The sequence below is a fragment of the Aspergillus lucknowensis genome, assembly GCF_044049455.1.
Source record: "Aspergillus lucknowensis strain CBS 449.75 chromosome Unknown BJX67scaffold_53, whole genome shotgun sequence".
NCBI lineage: Eukaryota > Fungi > Ascomycota > Eurotiomycetes > Eurotiales > Aspergillaceae > Aspergillus > Aspergillus lucknowensis.
Genome location: NW_027263597.1, coordinates 110,652 through 133,719, shown reverse-complemented (window position 1 = coordinate 133,719; position 23,068 = coordinate 110,652). Strand labels below are relative to the sequence as shown.

The 23,068-nt window shown below is 53.1% G+C and overlaps 10 protein-coding genes across 10 annotated transcripts; 4 read left to right on the top strand and 6 right to left on the bottom strand.

Moving 5' to 3' along the window:
• Positions 1 to 2,506: 2,506 nt before the first annotated feature.
• BJX67DRAFT_263586 (putative plasma membrane H(+)ATPase) lies at positions 2,507 to 5,098 on the top strand. The gene is made up of 2 exons (XM_071026391.1): positions 2,507 to 3,197; positions 3,246 to 5,098. Exons 1-2 carry the CDS (start codon positions 2,619 to 2,621, stop codon positions 4,950 to 4,952), a joined length of 2,286 nt encoding a protein of 761 aa, XP_070882318.1. The 5' UTR covers positions 2,507 to 2,618; the 3' UTR covers positions 4,953 to 5,098.
• A 435-nt stretch (positions 5,099 to 5,533) lies between these two features.
• On the top strand, positions 5,534 to 7,275 carry BJX67DRAFT_390672 (glycoside hydrolase family 18 protein; the record flags this gene model as incomplete). The annotated part of the gene is made up of 4 exons (XM_071034665.1): positions 5,534 to 5,642; positions 5,732 to 5,794; positions 5,851 to 5,992; positions 6,069 to 7,275. The coding sequence occupies 4 exons, from the start codon at positions 5,534 to 5,536 to the stop codon at positions 7,192 to 7,194; spliced, it is 1,440 nt and encodes a 479-aa protein (XP_070882317.1). The 3' UTR covers positions 7,195 to 7,275.
• On the bottom strand, positions 7,276 to 9,102 carry BJX67DRAFT_390670 (NAD(P)/FAD-dependent oxidoreductase; the record flags this gene model as incomplete). The annotated part of the gene is made up of 3 exons (XM_071034664.1): positions 7,276 to 7,923; positions 8,014 to 8,817; positions 8,868 to 9,102. The coding sequence occupies 3 exons, from the start codon at positions 9,100 to 9,102 to the stop codon at positions 7,793 to 7,795; spliced, it is 1,170 nt and encodes a 389-aa protein (XP_070882316.1). The 3' UTR covers positions 7,276 to 7,792.
• A 999-nt stretch (positions 9,103 to 10,101) lies between these two features.
• On the bottom strand, positions 10,102 to 11,530 carry BJX67DRAFT_263500 (uncharacterized protein). Its single transcript, XM_071026390.1, has 3 exons — positions 11,357 to 11,530; positions 10,899 to 11,241; positions 10,102 to 10,825 (listed from the first exon to the last, which is right to left on the bottom strand). The coding sequence occupies exons 1-3, from the start codon at positions 11,397 to 11,399 to the stop codon at positions 10,255 to 10,257; spliced, it is 957 nt and encodes a 318-aa protein (XP_070882315.1). The 5' UTR covers positions 11,400 to 11,530; the 3' UTR covers positions 10,102 to 10,254.
• Positions 11,444 to 12,938, bottom strand: BJX67DRAFT_364114 (PQ-loop repeat-containing protein). Its single transcript, XM_071030151.1, has 4 exons — positions 12,601 to 12,938; positions 12,410 to 12,529; positions 12,146 to 12,358; positions 11,444 to 12,085 (listed from the first exon to the last, which is right to left on the bottom strand). The coding sequence occupies exons 1-4, from the start codon at positions 12,642 to 12,644 to the stop codon at positions 11,662 to 11,664; spliced, it is 801 nt and encodes a 266-aa protein (XP_070882314.1). The 5' UTR covers positions 12,645 to 12,938; the 3' UTR covers positions 11,444 to 11,661.
• A 110-nt stretch (positions 12,939 to 13,048) lies between these two features.
• Positions 13,049 to 16,241, bottom strand: BJX67DRAFT_364111 (glucan 1,3-alpha-glucosidase ROT2). Its single transcript, XM_071030150.1, has 3 exons — positions 16,023 to 16,241; positions 15,223 to 15,967; positions 13,049 to 15,171 (listed from the first exon to the last, which is right to left on the bottom strand). Exons 1-3 carry the CDS (start codon positions 16,102 to 16,104, stop codon positions 13,146 to 13,148), a joined length of 2,853 nt encoding a protein of 950 aa, XP_070882313.1. The 5' UTR covers positions 16,105 to 16,241; the 3' UTR covers positions 13,049 to 13,145.
• Positions 16,242 to 16,415: 174 nt separating this feature from the next.
• On the top strand, positions 16,416 to 17,508 carry BJX67DRAFT_364107 (nucleoside-diphosphate kinase). Its single transcript, XM_071030149.1, has 6 exons — positions 16,416 to 16,563; positions 16,675 to 16,705; positions 16,800 to 16,843; positions 16,899 to 17,002; positions 17,060 to 17,125; positions 17,183 to 17,508. The coding sequence occupies exons 1-6, from the start codon at positions 16,547 to 16,549 to the stop codon at positions 17,380 to 17,382; spliced, it is 462 nt and encodes a 153-aa protein (XP_070882312.1). The 5' UTR covers positions 16,416 to 16,546; the 3' UTR covers positions 17,383 to 17,508.
• On the bottom strand, positions 17,377 to 18,487 carry BJX67DRAFT_263430 (uncharacterized protein). The gene has a single exon (XM_071026388.1). The coding sequence runs from the start codon at positions 18,175 to 18,177 to the stop codon at positions 17,584 to 17,586; it is 594 nt and encodes a 197-aa protein (XP_070882311.1). The 5' UTR covers positions 18,178 to 18,487; the 3' UTR covers positions 17,377 to 17,583.
• Positions 18,488 to 21,191, top strand: BJX67DRAFT_263336 (methylenetetrahydrofolate reductase (NAD(P)H) MET12). Its single transcript, XM_071026387.1, has 2 exons — positions 18,488 to 18,884; positions 18,965 to 21,191. Exons 1-2 carry the CDS (start codon positions 18,798 to 18,800, stop codon positions 20,939 to 20,941), a joined length of 2,064 nt encoding a protein of 687 aa, XP_070882310.1. The 5' UTR covers positions 18,488 to 18,797; the 3' UTR covers positions 20,942 to 21,191.
• Position 21,192: 1 nt separating this feature from the next.
• Positions 21,193 to 23,061, bottom strand: BJX67DRAFT_263435 (tRNA-ribosyltransferase family protein). Its single transcript, XM_071026389.1, has 3 exons — positions 22,749 to 23,061; positions 21,639 to 22,665; positions 21,193 to 21,558 (listed from the first exon to the last, which is right to left on the bottom strand). Exons 1-3 carry the CDS (start codon positions 22,981 to 22,983, stop codon positions 21,375 to 21,377), a joined length of 1,446 nt encoding a protein of 481 aa, XP_070882309.1. The 5' UTR covers positions 22,984 to 23,061; the 3' UTR covers positions 21,193 to 21,374.
• Positions 23,062 to 23,068: the final 7 nt, after the last annotated feature.

The following is a 23,068-nucleotide window of genomic DNA, read 5'->3' as shown; positions in this document are numbered from 1 at the left end:
TGGAAGGAGCTAATTGAAGGTGATAGTTTTGCAGTGCACTCGACCAGGTCGAAATCTCGAGCTTTACAAGTCTTAAAATAGAAAGTCATCTACAAAACCGGATAAAAACCAAGTATTATACTGGGTTCAGAGCCCCAATATCAGGATTCTTTAACACTTGGAGGGATTGCAGTAAGATATAAATGCAATTCATTAGTTGTCCAATCCGATCCTCAGATATCACCCGTCAAACCCTGCTATAAATCCTCATATGACTGTGGAAGGTGTCAGAGATGTGTTGTTAGTCTGCCAAAATATCTACTCCACGGGAAGTGTATACTTTGAATACAGCACTGGCCATGTGCAAAGCTAGTCCTATTGAGTGCCACTACCTTTAACATATAAAAGTGTGGTACTAGGGATCTTAGGATCCAGCACAAAGCTTTCAAGTTTAAGGTCTATTGTTACTAGACTTACAAGACTTACCCTTACCATGCTATAGGGCAGGCTACTTATAAAAAAACTTCAGAAACAAGTTATAGCAGTAGCTTTATACTAGACAGGGTAAAGCTTAACGGCCGTGCTTTTAGAATAGAAAGGCAGACAACAAAGGCAATATCTACTTCAGCAAGGGAAGCATAGATTCACCTTGGTATAAACAGCCTCGTCTCTGCAGAGCTTCATATCACAATATATTCCACCTTGAGGTATAGCTTGTGTATAAGAATCAGGTGTAAGGCTTCCCGTAACAGTCGAGATATCCTTGTCCAAATAGCCCGTCTTTGAACTTTATCCTGATCTTGCATAGAGAGGAAAAGGGAGAGAAATTGGTGGTGAGGCAGTTGTAGTCAGAACGTGACCTCTGTTCCTCTCCCCGTTGCCCTTCCTCCCCCCTCCTCATCTTCCTCCACTTCTCCACTACTCTCCACCAATCCCCTCTGCAACCAACACTACAAACCACCCATCCTGACCAAGAGCCGTTGGTACGGGTCCGATATTGTGGAGATTCCTCTTCCCGATGTTTGTGACGGATGTATGACGTTCCAGCCATCAACACCGCAGCAAAACTCAATGCCATCGGTGCCATCGGAACCACCGGGAAAGTTTCACAGACCTAACAATGGATCTTCCTCCCATACGTCTGCTAGAACGACAGGCTAAAGTGTCCGAAAGCTCGACTTCACATCTCCTTCCTATTCGCTCGGCTTGTTACTCCCGCGAACTGAAACTCACTCGTTCCACGGTTGGCGCGTCCTTCTTTGGGTGAGCATCAACTCTCAATGGCAAGGCGGGGGCCCGCAGATCAACGGAAGAACGCCGTTTCTGTTCGCTCCCTGGCGACTTACTTGCGCCGTTGACGTCTTCGACGTCAAGACATCCGAAAGTAGTCGTCCCAGGTTGGTTACTGCAAGGTTTTTCATACAGAGCGCGGAGATGGCTTTCCCCGCCCAACCGCAGTCACAAACTCAATCGCATGGAATTTCTACGCTGTGCCCAAACTCTACTCGACTCTACTACGTCAACATGATTTCTTGCGAGACCGGAGTCCGGGCGCAGGAGCCAGCACGGAGTTGGAGGCTCTTCTTTTTCTCTCCTCCGCTGTAAGATTTTTCTGTGAGCCCCTCGTTTGGTGTAGAAAATTGAAGCGACGAGCGCGTACGACCCGACTGTAATTCCTTTCCACAGCCAAAGTCAAGCCATTCGCCAACATGGCCGATGCCGCTGGTACGTCCGGCGATGCCACTCAAACTGGAGGAGGAGGAGGAGGAGGAGGAGGAGCGGAGTCCGCACCGGGGGCGCCAGGTCGGATTTCATTTTCTGGCCATCAAGGCGACACGGACAGAGGCGAAAGAGGCGAGACGGGCGACAGACGGGCGACAAGACGCGTATCTCGTGCTTCGACAAAGGAAGATTGGTCGAATCTTGATGAATACGGAAAACTCGTCAAGTTCATTTCAAGCTTCCGTGAAAGGGGCGAGGAACAGGAGGAAGAAGGGGTCGAGGAAAGGAGGATCTGGTACATGCCGTGGAAGAAGCGCAAGATCCGCCGCAAGGAGGTAGAACAAGAGCCGGGCAAGTACCCAGATGACTGGCTTATCACGGATATCAGTCAGGGATTGCCGAGTTCTGAGGTGCCGAATAGACGTCGACGAGCTGGGTGGAACGAACTGGTTTCTGAGAAAGAGAATCCAATCGCTAAGGTCCTGTCGTACTTCCGAGGCCCAATCCTATACGGTATGCACCTTCTCGCTTACAGCAGACAACAGTCTAACAAAGTTAGTGATGGAACTTGCAGTGCTTCTTGCCGCGGGTTTGGAAGACTGGGTCGACTTTGGTGTCATCATTGGTATTCTGTGTCTCAACGCGTCCGTTGGATGGTATCAAGAGAAGCAAGCCGCAGACGTCGTTGCTAGCCTGAAAGGAGATATTGCAATGAGAGCCCATGTCATTCGCGATGGCGAGGAGCAGGAGATTCTCGCTCGAGAACTCGTGCCTGGGGACGTGGTATGCCATACGAGCCGAAGACCCCAGGCTGTTACTGATGCCAGCAGATCATTGTTGCAGACGGCCAGGTCGTTCCCGCCGATGCAAAGGTTGTTTGCGACTTCAAAGACCCGAACGGATTCGATGAGTATAAAATGATGCTCGAGCACGGCGATCTTAGTAGCACGTCCGAATCTGATATCGATGAGGAAGCGGGAGGGAAAGAGAAAGAGGAGGCACAGCAAAACAAGCCGGCCAGGAAGCGCGGTTACCCAATTTTGGCGTGTGATCACTCCGCTATCACAGGCGAATCGCTTGCTGTGGACCGCTATATGGGTGGAATGATCTACTATACGACGGGTTGTAAACGTGGTAAGGCGTACGCTATTGTCCAGACCTCCGCGAAAACATCGTTCGTGGGCCGTACAGCCAGTATGGTGCAAGCTGCAAAAGGTGCAGGGCATTTCGAAATAGTCATGGACAACATTGGTACATCCTTGTTGATTCTCGTCATGGCATGGATTTTAGCTGCGTGGATTGGTGGCTTCTTCCGTCATCTCCCAATCGCCTCACCTCGCCAGCAGACCCTACTCCACTACACACTGACATTGCTGATTATCGGTGTTCCTGTTGGTCTTCCTGTCGTTACAACGACTACGATGGCTGTAGGTGCAGCATATCTGGCCAAGAAGAAGGCTATTGTGCAGAAACTCACTGCTATCGAATCTCTAGCCGTACGTTCCCGCCAGCATAGTATCAAGATACACAGCTAACTGTTATAGGGTGTCGACATCCTGTGTTCCGACAAGACGGGAACTCTTACAGCGAATAAACTGAGTATCCGAGACCCGTACGTGGCAGAGGGCGTCGATATCGACTGGCTATTTGCTGTGGCTGCCCTTGCGTCTTCTCATAACATCGACTCGCTAGACCCTATTGATAAGGTGACGGTTCTTACGCTTAGATCGTACCCCAGGGCCCGTGAAATCCTTCGAAGGGGCTGGACTACCGAAAAATTTACACCTTTCGATCCGGTTTCCAAACGAATTGTGTCAGTAGTCGTCTGTGATGGTATTCGGTACACCTGTACAAAAGGCGCGCCAAAGGCGGTACTCCAACTCACGGAATGCTCCAAAGAGACAGCCGATCACTACAAGTCCAAGGCTCAGGAATTTGCGCACAGAGGCTTCCGATCTTTGGGCGTCGCCGTTCAAAAAGAGGGAGAGCCTTGGACACTCCTGGGAATGCTTCCAATGTTTGATCCTCCCCGAGAAGATACAGCACACACCATTCGTGAAGCGCAAAATCTAGGGATCAGTGTGAAGATGCTTACAGGGGATGCGCTGGCAATTGCTAAAGAGACTTGTAAAATGCTTGCGCTGGGAACGAAAGTGTACAACTCTGACAAACTAATCCACGGCGGCCTGAGTGGAGTGATGGCCAGCGACTTGGTTGAGAAAGCAGATGGCTTTGCGGAGGTGTTCCCAGAACATAAATATCAGGTTGTCCAGATGCTTCAGGGTCGAGGCCATCTCACTGCAATGACCGGTGATGGTGTAAACGACGCACCATCATTAAAGAAGGCAGATTGCGGTATTGCGGTCGAAGGAGCCTCTGAGGCAGCACAATCCGCTGCAGATATTGTGTTCCTGGAGCCCGGGTTGTCCACGATCATTGACTCGATTAAAATGGCACGCCAGATTTTCCAGCGGATGAAGGCATATATTCAGTACCGTATCGCGCTTTGCCTGCACCTAGAGATTTATCTGGTCACATCAATGATTATCATCAACGAAAGCATCCGGGTTGAGTTGGTTGTCTTTCTGGCCCTCTTCGCCGACCTTGCCACTGTCGCCGTCGCTTATGATAACGCATCCTTTGAGCTCCGCCCAGTGGAATGGCAACTCCCAAAGATCTGGTTCATTTCTGTTCTACTAGGAGTCCTCCTAGCGCTGGGCACATGGATCGTCCGTGGCTCCATGTTCCTGCCCTCTGGAGGCATCATTCAAAACTGGGGTTCCATCCAAGAAGTTCTGTTTCTCGAGGTAGCACTCACAGAAAACTGGCTCATCTTTGTCACCCGCGGCATGGAGACCTGGCCAAGCGTCCAGCTCGTCGGCGCGATTCTAGGCGTCGATATACTGGCAACCATATTCTGCCTGTTCGGATGGTTCAGTAACCAGACCATGCCCACGGATCCAGCCACGTCCTTCGTCGAGACCGAAAATGGCTGGACGGATATCGTCACCGTTGTTCGCGTTTGGGGCTACTCGCTTGGCGTGTCGATTGTCATAGCACTGGTCTATTTCATGCTGAACAAGTTCAAGTGGCTGGAGAATTTGGGACGGTCGAAGCGCGATAAAGGGGATCTCAAGATCGAAAATATACTTGGGCATCTCTCCCGGTTGACGGTTGAGTATGATCAGCCTGGGCAGCCCAAGGGGAGATTCTTCTTGGCCACGAGCAAGGAGGAAGAAGATGTTGAGTAGGTATTACCTTACGTTGTACCGATAGGAGGTTGAGGTTTTGCTTTGGCTTGGTTTGTTTTGGCTGCGTTGAGAACTATATCCTTTTATGTTCGGTGGAGGAGTATACACGTTTGTCTATAGCCAATACACCGCGATGTTCTACTGTCGGTTGATGAGACTGTACGCTTCACCGTCCCACAATCCAGCATCTGACAGTCATCCCCTCGAGTCAGTCGTTTCCCTCCAGCACATCTCACCCGGAATGCCAGTTCCATACCACACTCCAGCCGAGACCCCAACCCTCCCACTCCGTCAGGTACGCGGAATGCTGGAATGTACACGCAACAAGAGTCCTCCAATGAAGCCCCCCAATCATCAAATGTCTGACACTCCCGAGCCCGACTTCTGGAATGCGGGACCAAAACACCCAAGCGTCAAGTCCTCGCGGCATGCCAACCCACGACAGGTTTAAAAACACCCGACCCAGATGGATGCAGGTTATATTCTGCTATTTCTCCCCCTTTTCGCATCCCCTGTTTCGGTCCAGGTAGGTTCCCGGTGTGTTGCAAGGTTTGTATAGAAAGCGAAAAAAGGAAATGAAGATGTCATTCATGCGGAGAATTCTCAGCCTCCTGGGGGGGTTGGCCGTGCTGGAGGGGGTATATGCGGCACTTGACTTGTCGTCTAATTCAACGGTTGCGGTTTATTGGGGTGAGTATACACTGGCACCTACAGTGCCATAGCATATCCCAACACGAGTGGGAAGATCGAGACGGATGACTGATTCGTCCGGCTGTTAGGGCAAAACTCGTTCCGGGGCACGGGGAATCTGGCGCAGCAGCGGTTGGGATATTACTGTGATGGTGAGTATACATCTTATACTTCAGATGTATACAGGTGAAACTAACGAGGCAAACAGATCCAAACATCGATGTCATCATCCTCGCCTTCCTGATGACAATCAACGGCCCCGGCGGCGCCCCAGAGGTCGACTTCGCTTCGTCAAGCGAGAAATGCGAGACATTCCCAGGCACAAATCTGAAGAATTGTCCTGAGATCGGGTACGTACCCAACCCCCCCTTCCCCCAAAAAGCCCATTCCATATATAGTTTATACAGGAGCAACTAACGTGCACAGCGAGGACATAACAACATGCCAATCAAAGGGCAAAACAATCCTCCTCTCCATCGGCGGCGCAACCTACAGCGAGGGCGGGTTCACGTCCACATCCGCCGCCGAAGCCGGCGCCGACCTTATCTGGACTACATTTGGCCCGGAACAAGCAGGAGGCAGGGCTACGGATACAGCTGCGAACGCGCATCGCCCCTTCGGCAGCGCCGTCCTCGACGGCTTCGACTTCGACTTCGAAGCAGCCGTGTCGAACATGGGCACATTCGCGACACGGCTTCGAAGCCTCGCGGACGCAGATACATCCAGGACGTACTATCTCACCGCCGCACCGCAGTGTCCCTTCCCCGACGCAGCGGACAAGGATATCCTGAATACGGACGCCTCCGCGGCAATCGATGCAGTCTGGGTGCAGTTCTACAATAACTACTGCGGCGTGAACGCCTTCACCCCTTCCTCTTCTTCGGGACAACCAGCGGCGCAGAACAACTTCAACTTCGAAACATGGGACAAATGGGCGCTGACGGAGAGCAAGAACAAGAACGTGCGCGTTTACCTGGGTGTGCCCGCGAACACGGGCGCCGCGAGCACGGGTTATGTACCGATTGGGTCGCTGGAGCCCGTTATCGCGTATAGCAAGCAGTTTGAGAGCTTCGGCGGGGTCATGATGTGGGATGTTACGCAGGCGTATGGGAATCAGGGGTTTTTGCCGGGGGTGAAGAGTGCCCTTGGGAAGGCTGGCGGTGGTGCTGGTGTGCAGCAGGCTCCGCAAGAGGACGAGCAAACACCGACTTTGACTCCGACTCCAGTTGCAGTTCCTCAGGAAGAGACGCAGCAAGAGACGCAGGAACAGACGCAGGGAGAGACGCAGGAAGAGACGCAAGAAGAGACGCAGGGAGAGACGCAAGAAGAGACGCAGCAAGAGACGCAGGGAGAGACGCAGGGCCCGCAACAGTCAGAGGCCGAGCCACAGCAGGAAACGCCAGTTGCAGTCACACCGCAAGCGTCAGGGGCGCCGCAGGGCTCGGACTCGCAGGGCAACCAAGATCAAGGCGACGGCCAACCGGGTCAGCCCATGAATCTGATTCCTTCGATTATGGATCCTAATGATGACCTGGACTGGGTTGAAATTTGATCTTCGTGGTACTTTTGGTATGTATTATTCCTCCAAGGGCTTTGTGGGGGGGAGGGCTCACATGAGGGAGGTGGAGGACGATGTATGTATTTACATAATAAAGCAGGATAAGCTAACTAATCAAGGCAGTAATCAAATAATGAATAATATATCAATGCCACTTCAATCCAAACTGAAGGCAAGAACATACTCTCGCCTCCAGACTAGCTTTGCTGGGGTCTTTCCTGTGCAAGTTGTCACCTTGCTCGACTTGATCCTGCGGATCAGAACCACGCAACCAATCATATCAGGTGATGTGGTTGAGGAAGTTCTCCTGAAGAAAAGGATCATGCCGCAAGCCTGGGAAGAATCTGCCTTGAACCTTCCAAAAAGTGGAATGGAAGGGTGTCACGTTGTGGACGTGCCAGCCTAAGGTCTTCTCCGCTTCACTTTTTTTTCTAACCTTCAGTCTCCCTTGACGAAGAAAGTAAGACGTGTTCACCAAAGATATCTAGGACTACTGTTTGCATCAAATTGCTCAGCGTATGGTTGATTAGGATATTATACCAGTACACGCCTAAGACGCGACTATGTGAATATGTGCACAGAAGGCAGAAGGTTATGCCTTGACTCTCTCCCAGATCATCTCCATCTCATCGCCCATCATCCTCTCGGCCTCCTTCTGTAGCGCTCTGGTCGATAACGAGCGCTTGGCGATAGCAGCAGCCATCTCCTCACGGGCCAGTTCAACTACATCCGGTCAGAAACTCAACTCAATCACAAGGCAGAGCAAATCGGAAATATGACAATCCGTGTAGAAATGGGGCACGGGAAACATACCATGTCCATAAACAGCCGCTCGCTTGCCACTGAACATAGCATGGGGCACATTCGTGCTCCCATCACTGTTACAATCACCCACTGCAAAGACGCCCGCAAGGCTCGTCCTCATACCAGGGTTAATGCTCGTGTCGATCTTGCCGTCCTTCATCGCGAGGCCAAGGTCATAGGGGATCGACGAGCGCTGTGCCGTCTCGAAGTTCGTGATGAACGCGTTCCGGATCACGGGCGCTCCCTCTGTGAAGTTAATCTGGAAGATGTCGAACTGCTGATCGCCCGCTTCGTTTTGGACCTCCCCACCGTCCTGCAGACGCTCGATGGAGGCGATGGTGCGGTTGTCGATGCGGACGTTGTAGGCTGCGATCTGAGCGCGCCAGTCTGGGTAGTCGGATTCCAGAACAGCCACTTGGTCGTCTGTGTATGAGCCGTTCACGAAGGCGATGATGTCGGTGTTCAGGGTTGTGATTTCAAGGAGCGAGGAGACAATGTGTGGGAGTGTTCCTAGAATGCCGAATGGTTGGTCACGGTGCTCGTACCCATCGCACCAGGGGCACCAGAAGATACCCTTCCCGAAGCCTTCCGCGAGACCCGGGGTCGAGGGGAGGACGTCAACGATTCCCGTGGCAAGGACGACCTTGCGAGCCGTGTACTCGGCGCCCGTGGCGTCGGTGGCGCGGAAGAAAGTGGTGAAGTTGTTGTTGTTCACAGGGGTAATCGAAGTGATTGCGTTGTCAATGAAGGTGGCAGTCTTGTAGTTGGAGATCTGCTCACGGGCAGCGGCACGGAATTCTGCTGGGGGTGTTCCTGTTCCCTTCTTAGTTCGAATCAATGTCTACGGAAGCAAGCGGAAATACCATCGTTTCCAATAACATCGTGCATTTCCCGTGTCGGGTCATTGCGGTACTGGTGCGAGTCAAAGAGGGCTGTCTTGCGGCGAACGCGAGACAGACCACTCAGAACACTCAGGCCTGCCGGTCCACCACCAACGACAATTACTTCGTAGTCTGTCTGTGGGAGAGAGGCGGCGGAGACGGAGAGGGCGCCCGTGAGGGCGAGGGTGAAAGCGAGGAGCTTAGAGAGGATGGCCATCTTGCGGTTCGCTGCAGACAAGCTGAACAGTGTGCGAAGCGAAGGAAGATGGCCCCGTTTATATAACATTGTTTGGCCAACGCCAGCCAGCCACGGTTGGGCAGCTGCATGATTGGGTCATGATGAACAGCGGGACGCATGAGGAATTAAGACAGTGAAGTGATGATCGTCGCAATAGTTCATGCAGGATGTGGATCTAGATTGGCTGCCTTTTTTGTTCCGAAGGTCACTCGCAAAAATCCCATCCTTTCGACAACAAGAAACTGAACACCGTACTCCTCTAAGAGTACTGCACCAGGACAAGGAGTATCTGAGAATGTAAATAGTTAGTCAACGCCGTTCCACGCTTCGTGATGTGGACGAGAGTGCCCGCAGGTGAGAGCATGGGATGGAGCGCAAGCGCCCGTGGGCCGCTTCACGCCATTGGACGTGGCTTTCCTCCGATCCGGTGAGATCGCTGCCGAGAAAGTGGGTCTGTTCTCGGCAAGCTGAGGGGGAGTTCAACAAGCAAGCGATGAAGTCGCTAAACCCCCCCTGAAGGGATAGTAAGTTGTTGTGAATCCGCTGTTTGGTGGTAACAAATGAGATGCCGCCCACGCCTTTGCCCTTCAACTCTTGGAGGCAAGTTTTGCTCAGCCGGCCAACGATCAGGTGCTGTGGTCTTGTAAGTTAGCCCCATCAGTGGATCCATTGCAACATCCACTAACCTCCGCAAAGGTGGTAGGACGTCACGTTGTGGCCGTGCCAGCCCCGGTTCCTTGTTCTTTTCTGCTCGGCGAGTCAAACATGCACGATATGGCTGAGCTATATATGGCGGAATTTTTGGAGGTTCCGTCGCCCGTATGATGTCACGGCCTTGTTTCCACTCAATTGCTACTGGAATTGGCGTTGCGTTCAGGGCGTCGAGCTCCCCCGTATCCTGGAAACTCAGTACTTGAGTACCAGAAGGATTGATATTCTGGCATTTGTTGGGCTACAGTTCCTCTGTTCTGGAGAAATTGAGGAGCTCAGGTATTCGAGGCTTGTACGCCGTGCGAGATAACAAGCAGACTTCGTGCATCACTTACATAGCATGTCAAGCTAACACCCAGGTGGCTTGATAGAGCATCAAGGTACCCCGGTATACACACTCAATACTGAGTTAGTAGAACTTTACCTCCCCACCCCGATAACCCGGCTAATCACCTCCTCCCTCGTCAACCCCTCGTCGATGACCCCGGCAACCTTTAATACATCCACAACCCCCAAAACGACACCCTCATAGACCCCCCTCGTCCCCGCCGTAAACTTCACATCCTTAATCCACTCCCTTGCATCCTCCTCCCCATACGTGCACCCAAGTTCCCCTGTGCCCAGCCGCCTGACGACGTCCCCCAGATCATGCTGGAAGACATTAATCCCTTGGTCCAGGAACTCGAAGAGAGCAGAGAGCCTGTCATCGCGCTCTGGAGTGGGGAAAGTAGCCGTCGACGCGACGATCATCCACGACGGCCAGGGCGTGAAGATCTCGCCGATTTTCTTGAGCGGGGAGTCTGGCGTGTGGAAGTAGGGTTTTGTTGTGAAGTGCTCCCACATGAAGAAGTCGGCTGTTGGGCCGTCGTTGTTGTTCGAGCCTGTGACGCCGTCTCGAAGGGAACCGAAGGGGCCCAGGATGACGGGGGATAGCGACTCTGGCTTCCAGCCTTGTTGTTGCGCGAGGACGAAGGACATTATGTGGGATCCGCTGTTGTGTTACAACCACAGGTCTCGTTAGCAACAGTTTGATGCGAGTAAAGTGATCTCAGGTAATCACTTACCTCCCCAATCGACTAACGCCCACCCGCCCATCCTTCAAATCCTTAACCCCGGCCACATTCTCCCTGTTACGGCCCGTGACAATCGCCCACCGCAGCGGCGTGTCAACCCAGTGTCCGACAACCTTATACCCACCGTCCGTGGGAGGGGTCGGGGCCTGTTTCCCTGCGAGACCAGCGACCCATCCCTCCGTGAGACCAATTGCGAGGTCGATTTCGCCGGAGCGTAGGGATGTTATCATGTGGCCTGTGCCAGACGGAAACGGCGTTAGGGATAGGGTGAACGGAAGGGCGGAGGCCGTCGAGGCATTGCGGAGTGCGAGGTGGAGGGGGGCGAGGTAGTGTTCTATCCGCGGAAGGATCAGCTGTCTACTTATTCTTTGAAATGGGGGAGCTGGGTTGGATGGGGAGATCGATGGCATTGGGGTTGGTTGATTTGATGGAGGGGTGCATGGACGTACCAGGCACGTAGCCGATTCGGAGAGTTGGTTTTTCTGGATCCATGGTGATGGACTGGGGAATTGATAGAGGGAGTTGTAGATGGAGAAGGTTTATAAGTTATTATCAGCTAATCGACAAGCTCGTCATCCAAGAGCTTCTCCGCTGGTGGGGTCAGAAAAGCGCGGGGCACCAAATTCGCTATTCGTCATCAAATAATTAATCGGCATAACATGGAAACAAAGGAATTATATATAGAAAGGAAAAACGTGTCTATCACCACGTAGGTCGTCTACATGCTTTATGCCAATTACGAGTTCGCTAGTCGTCAAGTCATTCGGATGTCTTTTTCTTCAAGCGGGATCTCCTTCTCGAAGCGTTCCTGCGGGCTCCCTGCACCCCGAAAGCTGCCCTGGTTATACATCCAGAATTGCACGCCCAGGTAGCAGTCGCAGACGAACTGGAACATACCGCACAGCCGGAAGGCCCAGGGGATGCCGTCCTCGCTGGTGAAGAAGTAGCTCAACTTCATTATGTCGCCGAGAATCCATGCAGCAGCCACGGAGATTCTGAATCCCTTGCACGATCGGGATCGGTGGTTTGCGATGACCTGCGGCAGAGGTAATATCGCTTCAACGGCTAGACCGAGGTAACCAAGGAAGTTAATGTAGACCGCGGAGTTGGAGATGGGCGGGAGACAGATGTGGATGACGGTGAGGGCACCAGTGAGGTAGGCAAGGAACAACCAGTATCTGCAACATAAGATATTCAGTTAGACCGTTAAGAACGCTGATACGGGTGTAAAAACGTACGGCCTCGCATTTCTCCACTGCCAGAAATCATACGGCCTGGCGAACCCTCCGTCCCCAATATCGCTGAAGGGAATGTGCTCCACCCCGCTCTTTTGCCCAGGCGCCGGTCGATTATCCAAGGCAAATTTCAGCAGCACAAGCTGGACACCGATCATAATAACGGCCTGCGCCAGCAGCGCGAGTGAATAGTAGTCGCCAAACCAGTAAAAGACCCTAGCGCAGAGTGTCAGTGTTAGCCGTCGACACCTGCGATCAGGGACTCACTTCAGAATTGACGCGACCAGCATAATCAGCGGAATGTCAAGGGAGAATCCGGCCGAACTTCTGTTCCGGTGTATACTGAGGATCTGATCCGTGTACGATGTTAATGGGGACGTCACAAGGCTATTCCGGGTGTCAGCAGCGGCCTCCACGATTACGTATCTTCCCATCCTGAATGTCGGTTCGAAACGCACAAGATTGGAGCTCCATATTCAATGAGCTGTGACACGATATACATCGCGCGCTTCGATTCCCGTCAAGCGTCAATTGAGAGAGCAGGAAGTTGGTGGTGAGGCTCAGGGGACCGTCGAGCGGATCGCGAGGCGGAAACGTCGGACCTGGTAGGAGAACGTGAGGGGATCAAAGACGCCCCAAAAGACAGAGGTTTGGCGCAGACGGAACAAGCGGCTTGTTGACCTCGCCCTTGGGGTTTAACTCCTGGAACGCAATTCGTTTGGAAGCGATGTTTGGGGGGGGGCCTTGAGCTGCTTTCTTTCTTTTTCTTGCCCGCTGAGTCAGCGGCTGATCGAGGCGATGATCTCCCAGTGGACCAGCAGAAACAAGCATCAATCGCCAGCTGAGCCAGCGCTAATCTCAGCTTGGATCACTAGTCTCGGATTCCTTCAAGAAAAGGGTCAAAGGTCGTGTGAGATATTCGTACATTATATATCCCCAAGTCTGTCAGTACAGACATGCATATTTCCCTCTATCTCTATTCTACGTCACGTATTGCACAAGCTTAAAATTCAATTCGCCATGCCTTGGAGATCCCCACATTGGGATTCTTCACCACCACGTATGGAGCCTTGCCGTCTCCCTGGGCATGGTACTCCAGCGAAGCTGATGACGATGCCTTTGCCCCATCCTCAATCACGGTCACAGTGGTCCTGTCCTGCCACTCCTTCGGAGCATCGATGACAACAACCCTCTCAACACGGACACCGGCGATGGTATTGAGGTATGCGGCTGTCTGAGGGCCGTGAGTCGCAATATCTTCAGACGAGAGAGTGGAACCCTCGAAACGGAAGCGCCGGTGGATGTACCCCCCCCGTTGGTAGTCGAAAGTCTCACCATCGTCAACATATAGGGTGCCCTCTGCCTGGCCGTTCTTGTCAAGAACCACAACTAGCGTGTACGGGTCGTACTTCATGAGACCACTGCTGCGGCGTGGTCGGTCCTTTCGAGGAATGACATGTCCACCCTGCATCAGCACGGGGACCTTCTCAATCGGAGCGGGGACTGAATGTTTCTTTCCTGCTCCCTGATACACAGTGTAGTCGTAGTAGTCATAGTACTTCTCGTCATCGGCAATGTAGATGTCGACCGCTGTTGCGTCCTCGGAGACAACTGGTTTCGCCAAAATACCAGTGGATCCAAGGTAGAGCTGGTCATCAATTGCGAACCCCGCTTCATCGGATGGATGGACGTAAAATTGGGGTCTCACGATCGGAGTCCCGTTCACCGAAGCTTCATGGAAGGCGGTGTACCAGGCGGGAAGCAGTTGGTATCTTAGACGGATGGCTTGCGTAATGATGGACCGGAACGGCTCCTGGATTAGATACGGCTCGCGACGGCGAGTGTCGATATGCGCGTGTGCGCGGAAGAACGGGTACCAAATACCGGTTTGATACCATCGGGTCAGCAGCTCCTTGCTCGGGTTGTGGAAGAAGCCACCAACGTCAGCACCAGCGAATGGATACCCAGAGATGCCGTTGTTAAGCACCATGGGAAGCGACATAGCCAGGTGCTCCCAGGTGGCCTGGTTGTCTCCGGTCCACATGGCGGACGTGCGTTGGGCGCCGGCGTAGAAGGACCGTGTTAGAATAAATGGCCGGCGGATCTCGCCCTTCTTGCGCTCCAGCATCGCCTGATACGTGGCATTCACGAAGGTGATGCCGTTGACATTGTGGACATCGCGATGTTCCCAGTTTCCGTGGTGCAGGTTGTCCTTGGGCATCGTGGTCTCTGGACCGTTAAAAACCGAAGGCTCGTTCATGTCGTTCCAAATGAAAACGTTCGGGAGGGTTCCCTTAAATCGGTCATATTTGAAAAGGCCGATCCACCATTTGATAGCTGCAGGGTTGAAACAATCAATCCAGTTCGAGGACCCCGGCCAGCACCAACCCTCGTAGATATCTCCATCCTTGTTCTTCGTTGCCAAGCCTTTGCTCTTCAGTTCTTTGGAGATGTCAAACTTCTCCTGGTTCTTGATATGGGGATCAATGATGACGACCAGCTTGCGCTCAGAGTCGTCTAGCTGCTCTTCCATGCCGATTGGGTTGGGGAAGGTCAGAGGGTCCCAAGTGAAATACTTCCGGTCATCGAGGTACTCAATATCCAGCCAGATGACATCGTACGGAATCTGGTACTTGTCAAAATTGCGGTCAACCTCCTTGACATCCTCATCAGTGACATAATTCCAGCGGCACTGGTGGTAAGCGATGGCGAACTGCTGGGGTAATTGAGTATACCCTGTGAGCTCGCCATACTTCCTGCTAATGTCGCTAGGAGAGGGTCCTAAAAAGACGAATACGTCAAGCTGACCAGCCTCGGAGAACCAATGAGTTTGTGTGTCGGTTTTTGACTTGACAATATCGACCCAGGTTTCGGCAGCGTTGAGCCAGAAAACACCAACCGTCGAGTCTTTGCGGTGAGCTTGCATCAACGGAATAGAACCGTAGAGGGTCATGGGGCTGTTCAGCTCGTATTCAAACACATCGGAGTTGTACATGCGATAAGGCTCCTCATGGTTACCAGGGCCTCCTCTGAATCATCGTCAGTTCAATCATAGATAATCCACGCCAAGCGGAGCTTACCGTGTTTCCCGTAAGGAAAGGGAATCTGCATGCTCAGGAATGCCGAAGACATGGTTGTAGCCAGTGAAAGTGATATCCAATCCCACGCTCTCCGGCCCTCTTGGCTTGGAATCTGTGTTTCCACCAAAGGTTTCTTCCCACCAGGTACTTTCATCTTCCTGGTCTCCAAGAACATCCTGTTCGCCTTCAGTGGGTGCCTCCACCTTGCGCCTCCAGTGCTCTACATTCAGAAAATTCTTGTTATTCAGTTGTACGTGAGTCTGCCCGTCCCTGTTGAATTCCACAGAGAAAGGATAGTGTCGAATCACAGCCTCGTAGGTGTTGTTGGGTCCGTAGAGGACCTTGGTGTATCCATCCTCGGGGCTGAATGTCGCCGACTTGCTAAGTTCCAGTCCGCCAACAATAACCCATGATTCCGCCTCATTATACCTCTCCTTTCGGGCTTGGCTTCCATGCCGGATTTCAATGTCACCCGTCAGGCGCTTCGCTTCATCGACAGTCACGCGCGCAACGCCCGACTCAAAGAAGGAGATGAGGAGAGGAAGTTTCTTTTTTTCAGTGGGGGAGACGGTCTTCAAAATGTTCCCTGACAATTGGCCGTTTTCGAAGGCAAGTTCAAAGGTGTCGAGCTCGTATGGTGATGTGAAGGACGAGCCCTTCGCGGAGACGTCGTCGGCATGAGCTCTGTTGCGTTTACAGAAGCCCGATTGGTCGCATTTCTTGAAATTCTCGTGCTTCACGGTAACTGGTGCGAATATATGTCAGGGGCCCAATGTTAGAAACAAGACGTGTAAACGTACCTCCGGGTATGATGAGGCATCCGAACAATATTGCCAGCGAGAACAGCAGGGTCCAGCAGGACAACAGCCGGCTCCGGGCCATGATGGCTGAGACAGATGCAATCAGAGACACTCAAGCTCCGAGAGTATCAGTGCTTGCAGCGGGTATTCTGACCTGCATCTACCAGAGCTGAGGTCAACACACGTTGCTGGAGGACAATTGATAGTAGTGCTTCCAGGGTGGCCTCAAGTGCGGGCGGAGAGCTCAGCAGCTGGGCGAGACTTGCGCTATTCCGTTCTTGGGGATTGGGGTTAGACACCTCACCGTTCAGGCAATAGCGCAAGGTCCTAGCCATTCAGGCTCCAAGGCTGTCAGGCATGCACGACGGAAGCCCCTCCAAAATCCCATTGCCCCACACAGGGTGGTTGGAAGTGTCATAAGAGGAAGAATTTCGCCAGTTCTAACGCCAGCTTCTGCTTCTTCCCTCTCGTCTTTATCGCATCTCATTGACTCCCCTGTCTTGGATTACCCCAATTCCTTCAAAATGTCTAGCGAGCAGACGTAAGTGAATTTTAGTTACCTCTCACCGCGTGCAATTCCCCTTGCACAATTTTTTCCCAGGTGTTGATTTACCCCTCATGTCGACCTGACCAAGCTAACTGTTCACCGTAGTTTCATTGCTATCAAGCCTGATGGCGTCCAGGTACGCACCAGAGCAGCCATACCAATTGCACCCTCTATCGATTGAATTGGGCTGCAATACGCGAACGTCGATGGTCGACTGACAATACCCTCAGCGTGGACTCGTTGGCCCCATCATCTCTCGCTTCGAGAACCGCGGGTGCGTATTTATAAAGGTTATCGAATCCTGCATCAATCAAACTGACCAGTACCAGCTTCAAGCTCGCTGCTATGAAGCTCACCTCTCCTTCCCGCTCCCTCCTCGAGCAGCACTACGCCGACTTGAAGGAGAAGCCTTTCTTCCCCGGCCTCGTCACCTGTGAGTCCTTGAAGCGCGGAGGCACCCCCTCCGAGATATGTGCTTACACGGATTTAGACATGCTGAGCGGCCCCATCGTCGCCATGGTCTGGGAGGGCCGTGATGCCGTCAAGACCGGCCGCAGTAGGTTTCCTTGGTCGATTGTAGCCTTTCCGCAGAGTCACTAAGATGCTCCAACAGCCATCCTCGGTGCCACCAACCCTCTTGTCTCCGCTCCCGGCACCATCCGTGGTGACTTCGCCATCGATGTCGGCCGCAACGTCTGCCACGGCTCCGACAGCGTCGAGAACGCCAAGAAGGAGATTGGCCTCTGGTTCACTCCTGAGGAGATCCAGAACTACAAGCTCAACGCTTTCAGCTGGATCTACGAGAAGGAGTAACTTCCTTTTAGCATTGTTCCTACAGCTTTACGTCCACGCTTGTAAGAGAGAGTGGGACAAAGACAGGACAGATGCGATGAGAAATAGAATTGATATGCTCTAAATAAAACCGCCTTTCACGACCTCTCTCCCCAGAGTCTATATGCGTGTCTATGTTCAAACTTCAAACTTCAGCATTGAAGTAAGCCCAGTATAAATTGTCTATCGCCTCCGGAACAACCCCCTCACCCCCCTCCCAATGGGCGCGACAGCAACCCTAGCAAACCACGGCGTCGCCCAAACACTCCCGGCAATCCGCAAAGGCAACAGCGCTTTCGTAGCCACATAGGCAGTTGCAAATTCCAAAACTAAGCGCACGCCCACCCTCTCCTCCGTAGCCATCCCCGAAGCAACCTCGTCCGCATCAACGTCCTCAACCCACCCCTTCTTCTTCAACCACCGCGTAAACCGCCTTGTCCCATCTTCGAACCCACTGTATGACGTCAAATCGGGCAGCCAGTTTCCGTAGTGGAATGCCGCGACGAGCCCGAATAGCGGGAGAACAGCTGAAATTTCGTGCAGGATGAGGAAGGATGTTACGTGCGTTGCTGGCGCGGTGAGTAAGGGGGTTGTGTAGGCGCGGAGAAAGGAGGGGAGGCGGTTGTTGAAGCGGCGGAGGCGCGATTGAGCGTCTTTCGGAGGAGGCGGCGGCGGAGACGTTGGATTTGGTGGTGTGGTGAGGTTTCGCCGGGACGATCGTGATAAGAAGCGCATGTGGAGTGGGCGTGAGAGTGCCGAAATGCGTCGGAAGGACATTTTTGCGGCAGTTTCGTTGGCAATCGGTGGAGGGCCCGACCGAGTCCGAGATTGTGTCTTCAAGTCGGGATGGGTGAGGTCGAAGTTCAAGCCTTCTTCTTGCAGCAGGAACAGGGCCGCTAGCTTGACTCAGTTATGCGGCAGCGTATACGGGGCCCTGTTTGGCGTGTTTGCAGAGAAAGCTCCTCCATGAATTCAACCTGTCGAGTCAGATTGTATTTATAACATTGAGAAGAAATCCCTCGCGCTCACCGGGGTGGTGTGTCGAGTTTTTGCCTGGGGTAGTCGGTGGTCGACTTCATGTCAGTCTTGTGGAGAAGGCTTGGAGGCAGTGGGACACCCAGTTCTGGCACCGCAGAAGCAGGTGCAGTCCAGTCAAGACTTTATCTGCAGCTTACGCATGGCAGTTACACGGGGGGAACTCGGTGGGAGAGGAAAGTCGACCTGGGAATGACAATTGGATGTGGTGGAGGAAATCCTCCCACTTCCGGCTGCTGGGGGACTGATACTCCGAGAAGAAAACCCACCCAACGTCCTCCTCGACTTGATCGTTCTTCTCTCCCTCTCACGTCGCCTTTCGCCCGCCATACTCCCAGCGAGGAGACTCGATATCTCCAAGAATGGAGAAGCTCACAGACAAGATTGCGGCTCTGCCGCCCGACGCGAATTACTTCTCTCTCGAGTTCTTCCCTCCGAAGACTCAGATGGTGGGGCTATATCCTCCCCGCATCCAGCGAAATTTGTCTTTGAAGCAAAAGCTGGCAGCTAACTAGACCGTGTATTGTAGGGATTTGCCAATTTGCAAGCGCGATTAGAGCGTATGGCTCAAGCATTGCGTCCGTTGTTCGTTACAGTCACTTGGGGCGCTGGGGGGAGCACAGCGGCGAGGTCGCTGGAGTTGGCGGAGATATGCCAGCGGCAATTGCAGCTGACCACATGTTTGCATTTAACATGTACGAACATGAGCCGGGCGCTCGTGGATCAAGCTCTAGAGGAAGCGAAGGTGCTGGGGATTAGAAATATCCTGGCGCTCCGTGGTGACCCTCCGCGGAGTGAAGAGTACAATATGCACGGGGAGGATGACAGCAACAAGGACTTCACCTTTGCCGTGGATTTAGTTCGATACATTCGGAAGAAGTACGGCGATTACTTTTGCGTTGGTGTCGCGGGCTATCCGGAGGGTCACCCCGCGGATTCTTTCCAGGATGTCCAGGATCCCAAGGTCGACCTACCGTGGTTGGTCGAGAAGACGCAGGCCGGCGCCGACTTCATCATGACCCAGTTGACATACGATATTGATGCCTACACAAAATATGAGGCTATGCTACGGAACCATGAATCTGGTGTTTTCAAGACTATCCCTATTATTCCGGGCCTGATGCCCATCCACAGCTACAAGATCCTGACGAGAGTGACGAAGCTCAGCCATGTCAAGATACCGCCGCCGATTCTTGCAAAGCTCGAGGAGGTCAAGCACGACGACGATTCAGTGAAACGGCTGGGTGTGGATATCCTCGTCGACCTTGTAGAGGGGATTCGCAGGCTCCCAATCCCGGGCTTTCGAGGATTCCATTTCTATACCTTGAACTTGGAGAAGACTGTTTCATTCATTCTTGAACGCTGCAAACTCATTCCGGATTCTCCAGACGACAGCGCAGTGGCTGTGAGCGAGGACGCCTCATTGCTTACTGTCGAAGCAGCCAGAAAAGCTGCATCAACTCGGCGGCGGGCTTCGTCTATCAACTCCATTCCCCATAACCGTGTGATTGTCGATAAGATTTCAGAGCCATCATCCAAGGATTCTCTAACACACGAGGCCACCGCCGCCAGCGCAGGAATGCCCGCGCAGCCACCAGATCGCAGTACAACCCTCCAAATCTCCGAAGGTCTCGGCTCCCTAGGCCGAGAAGCCACCTGGGATGACTTCCCCAACGGCCGTTGGGGCGATGCTCGCTCCCCAGCCTTTGGTGAAATCGATGGCTACGGCCCCTCCCTCCACGTTGCCCCCTCCGTGGCCCATCGGATCTGGGGCCACCCCGTCACCCCGGACGACATCAGCAAACTCTTTCGCCGCCACGTCTCCGGAGACCTCTACATGGTCCCGTGGTCCGAAGGCGGCGCGGAAGAAGACACCAGCGGCCTAAATGCCGAAACAGAAACCATCCGCCCTGAACTCCTTCGACTCATCGACGGCAAGGGCTGGTGGACGCTCGCCTCCCAACCCGCCGTCAACGGTGTCCGCAGCGATGACCCCGTCTTCGGCTGGGGCCCGCCAGGAGAGGGGTTCGTCTTCCAAAAGCCCTTCGTCGAATTCTTCTGCCCGGCCTCCGACTTCAACAACACCCTCAAACCTACTCTCCAGAAGCACGGCCACGAAAAACTCGCCTGGTTCGCTACAAACTGCCGAGGCGACTTCGAGTCCTCCCTCGCCGCCCAAACAACAGACGCCGACCCCATCGAAATGAACCCCAACAACGTCAACGCTGTCACATGGGGCGTGTTCCGGGGCAAGGAAATCATCACCCCAACTATCATCGAGGAAGTCAGTTTCCGGGCGTGGGGCGACGAGGCATACAGGATTTGGGACGAGTGGCGAAGAATCTACCCCCGTAATTCGGCGACAGAGCGGTTCCTCGATAAGACGAAGAACGACGTCTACCTTGTTTGTGTGGTGGGTCAGGATTTCGGAGCTGGCACGGAGATCGGCTCGAAGGAGGAAGAAGATGAGAAGAAGTGGATGTGGGATGTTCTGGCGAATTGTTAGGGGCCTAGAAGGCTGTGGAAATGGTGGTGGACCAGGTATCACACCTAGCCACGCCCAGATATCTCGCAGCTTCATCGACGAGTAGCCGTCTCTACCTTTTTTTTTTTTTCAACGAAGTGTACATAAATTCAACATGGCATTTTGAAATGGGTCTTTGGTAGCAGTTCGGGATTTGCTTTTTATATGCCGTCACGATGAGCTTAACTTACTTCTTGAATGATGATTCTCGCTCAATTGACCTTAATAGCTCAGCAAGACAGCAGAAACCAGAGTGCCTATATCCAGTCCAACAAAGATCAAGACCGAATACAAATTGATTGATTGTAGACTTATACTCGGGTCTATTTAAATTCAAAAGACTTCCAACAGACTCCAAACACCAACGCTCTCCCTTATCGTCTTCTCACATGGGCACAGAACCATCAGTAACCATTCACTCAATACGAACTTTCTCCGCAAAGCCATGCTCTTCCAGCCCCTCGGCACCCGTATCAGGTGTCGCAAGAGAAGACTGTGACTCGGCGAATTTCTCTGCGGCGAGATCCAGTTTTCCGTAGGCTGGTGGATATCGACGTTGCTGAAAGGGCCCTGAGGCGGGAAGCTTGTAGCCACGGAGTCTGCGGGCAGATTAGTTAGCATTATGGGTGTCGATGGATATGATGCTTGTTGGGGTTGGATAAAAAGTAAGTACACGTACCTCGGTCCTTCACCTGTGGCTGGGGGAAAGTCGGGAGCGTATGTCTGTTGGAACGACTGCGTGTCAGTGTCGAATGTGCCGCGCTGGATACCCTCGCGGATATTGGCGAAGAAGAGGTCCATGGTATGGTGGTTGTGGATTTGGAGGAGGGTCCATGCGAGCATTTCCTTGGCGGTGAGGAGGTGGTGGATGTAGGCGCGGTGATGATTTCGGCAGGTGTAGCAGGTGCACGATTTGACAAGAGGAGCTGTATCTGTTGTATATGATGACGACCAGAGATCTTCGGCGAGAGGAAGAGGTTCGGATGAGGGTTTGAGATCCGCGTTAGAGGGAGATGGGAAGGCGAAGGTTAGGGCCATGCCAGTATCTGAGGAGAGGCTGAGGAAAGGGATGGTGAGGAGGTCTGCGCCAAGGGAAACTTCACGCAGGATGTCGTGGGGTGTATTTGGTCCGCTGAAGAGCAATCGGGGCAGGTCACCCAGGGCCTCAGGTACGATTGATAGCGACGCTGGCTCGTACAGGGCGAGGCCGGAGATGAAGGGTCGGAGATCGCTTTCTAGGTCCTCGAGATATATCTGCTGCTCGGTGTTTTCGAGTGGCAGAATTGGGGCAAAGTATGCGGCGTTTGACCGAATTTCCGCGGAGGTATCAGGTCCGTAGAGCTCATCAGTGCCTCGGATGGTGAATGCATGTGTCCGGTCGACCATCTTCGGCCGTCGTTTGACTCCGGGATTTTGCCCCACCACCAAGTCTGCCAATCCGACCACGATATCCGGGTTGAGTTTCCGGATAGCTTCGACATACTGTGCCCCTTCCAGCTGCGTAAAGCCCACGGATGTGAGAATGGCGATCGAGGTCGGTGTATTTGACGGGGGACAGGCGATCGGAGGCTCGCGACGAGCGCCGAGGATCAACAGCAGGTCGTCAGGGAGACAGATAAACTTGCGCAGGGCCGATTCATGAGACTCGGTCGGTACTGAATATATCGGGCTGCGCGACTTTTTGGGCTGTTGCTCTTTCTCTATGACTGATTATCTGAGCCCCAGTGGGCATCGGATTGTCAGTGTCATGCGAGTTTTAATGTTTTCCGGCATTGAAGTATGTACGTACAATCTTCTAGACCAATAAACAAGCTCCCAATAGAGGTACTATCCCGCATCACATCGTGCGCCAAATGGGGAACCATCCCCCGCGAGGTCAGCGGGACATAGTGCGGCGTCGAGAGAGATTTCCTGCCTGCAATTGCTAGCGTTCCGAGGCGCGGGGCAAGGACTGAGGCTGCCGAGCCCAAGAGGGTGAATTTGAGCATCTCATTTAGCGACTGTGAAAGACTCTCTGATCCCATGGCGCTGTATACTGTTGATCAAGAATCGAGGAGCTGTTTTGGGGGTTGGGAATGTCGGCCGCCAGAAGAGAAAGTTTGGTTGTCG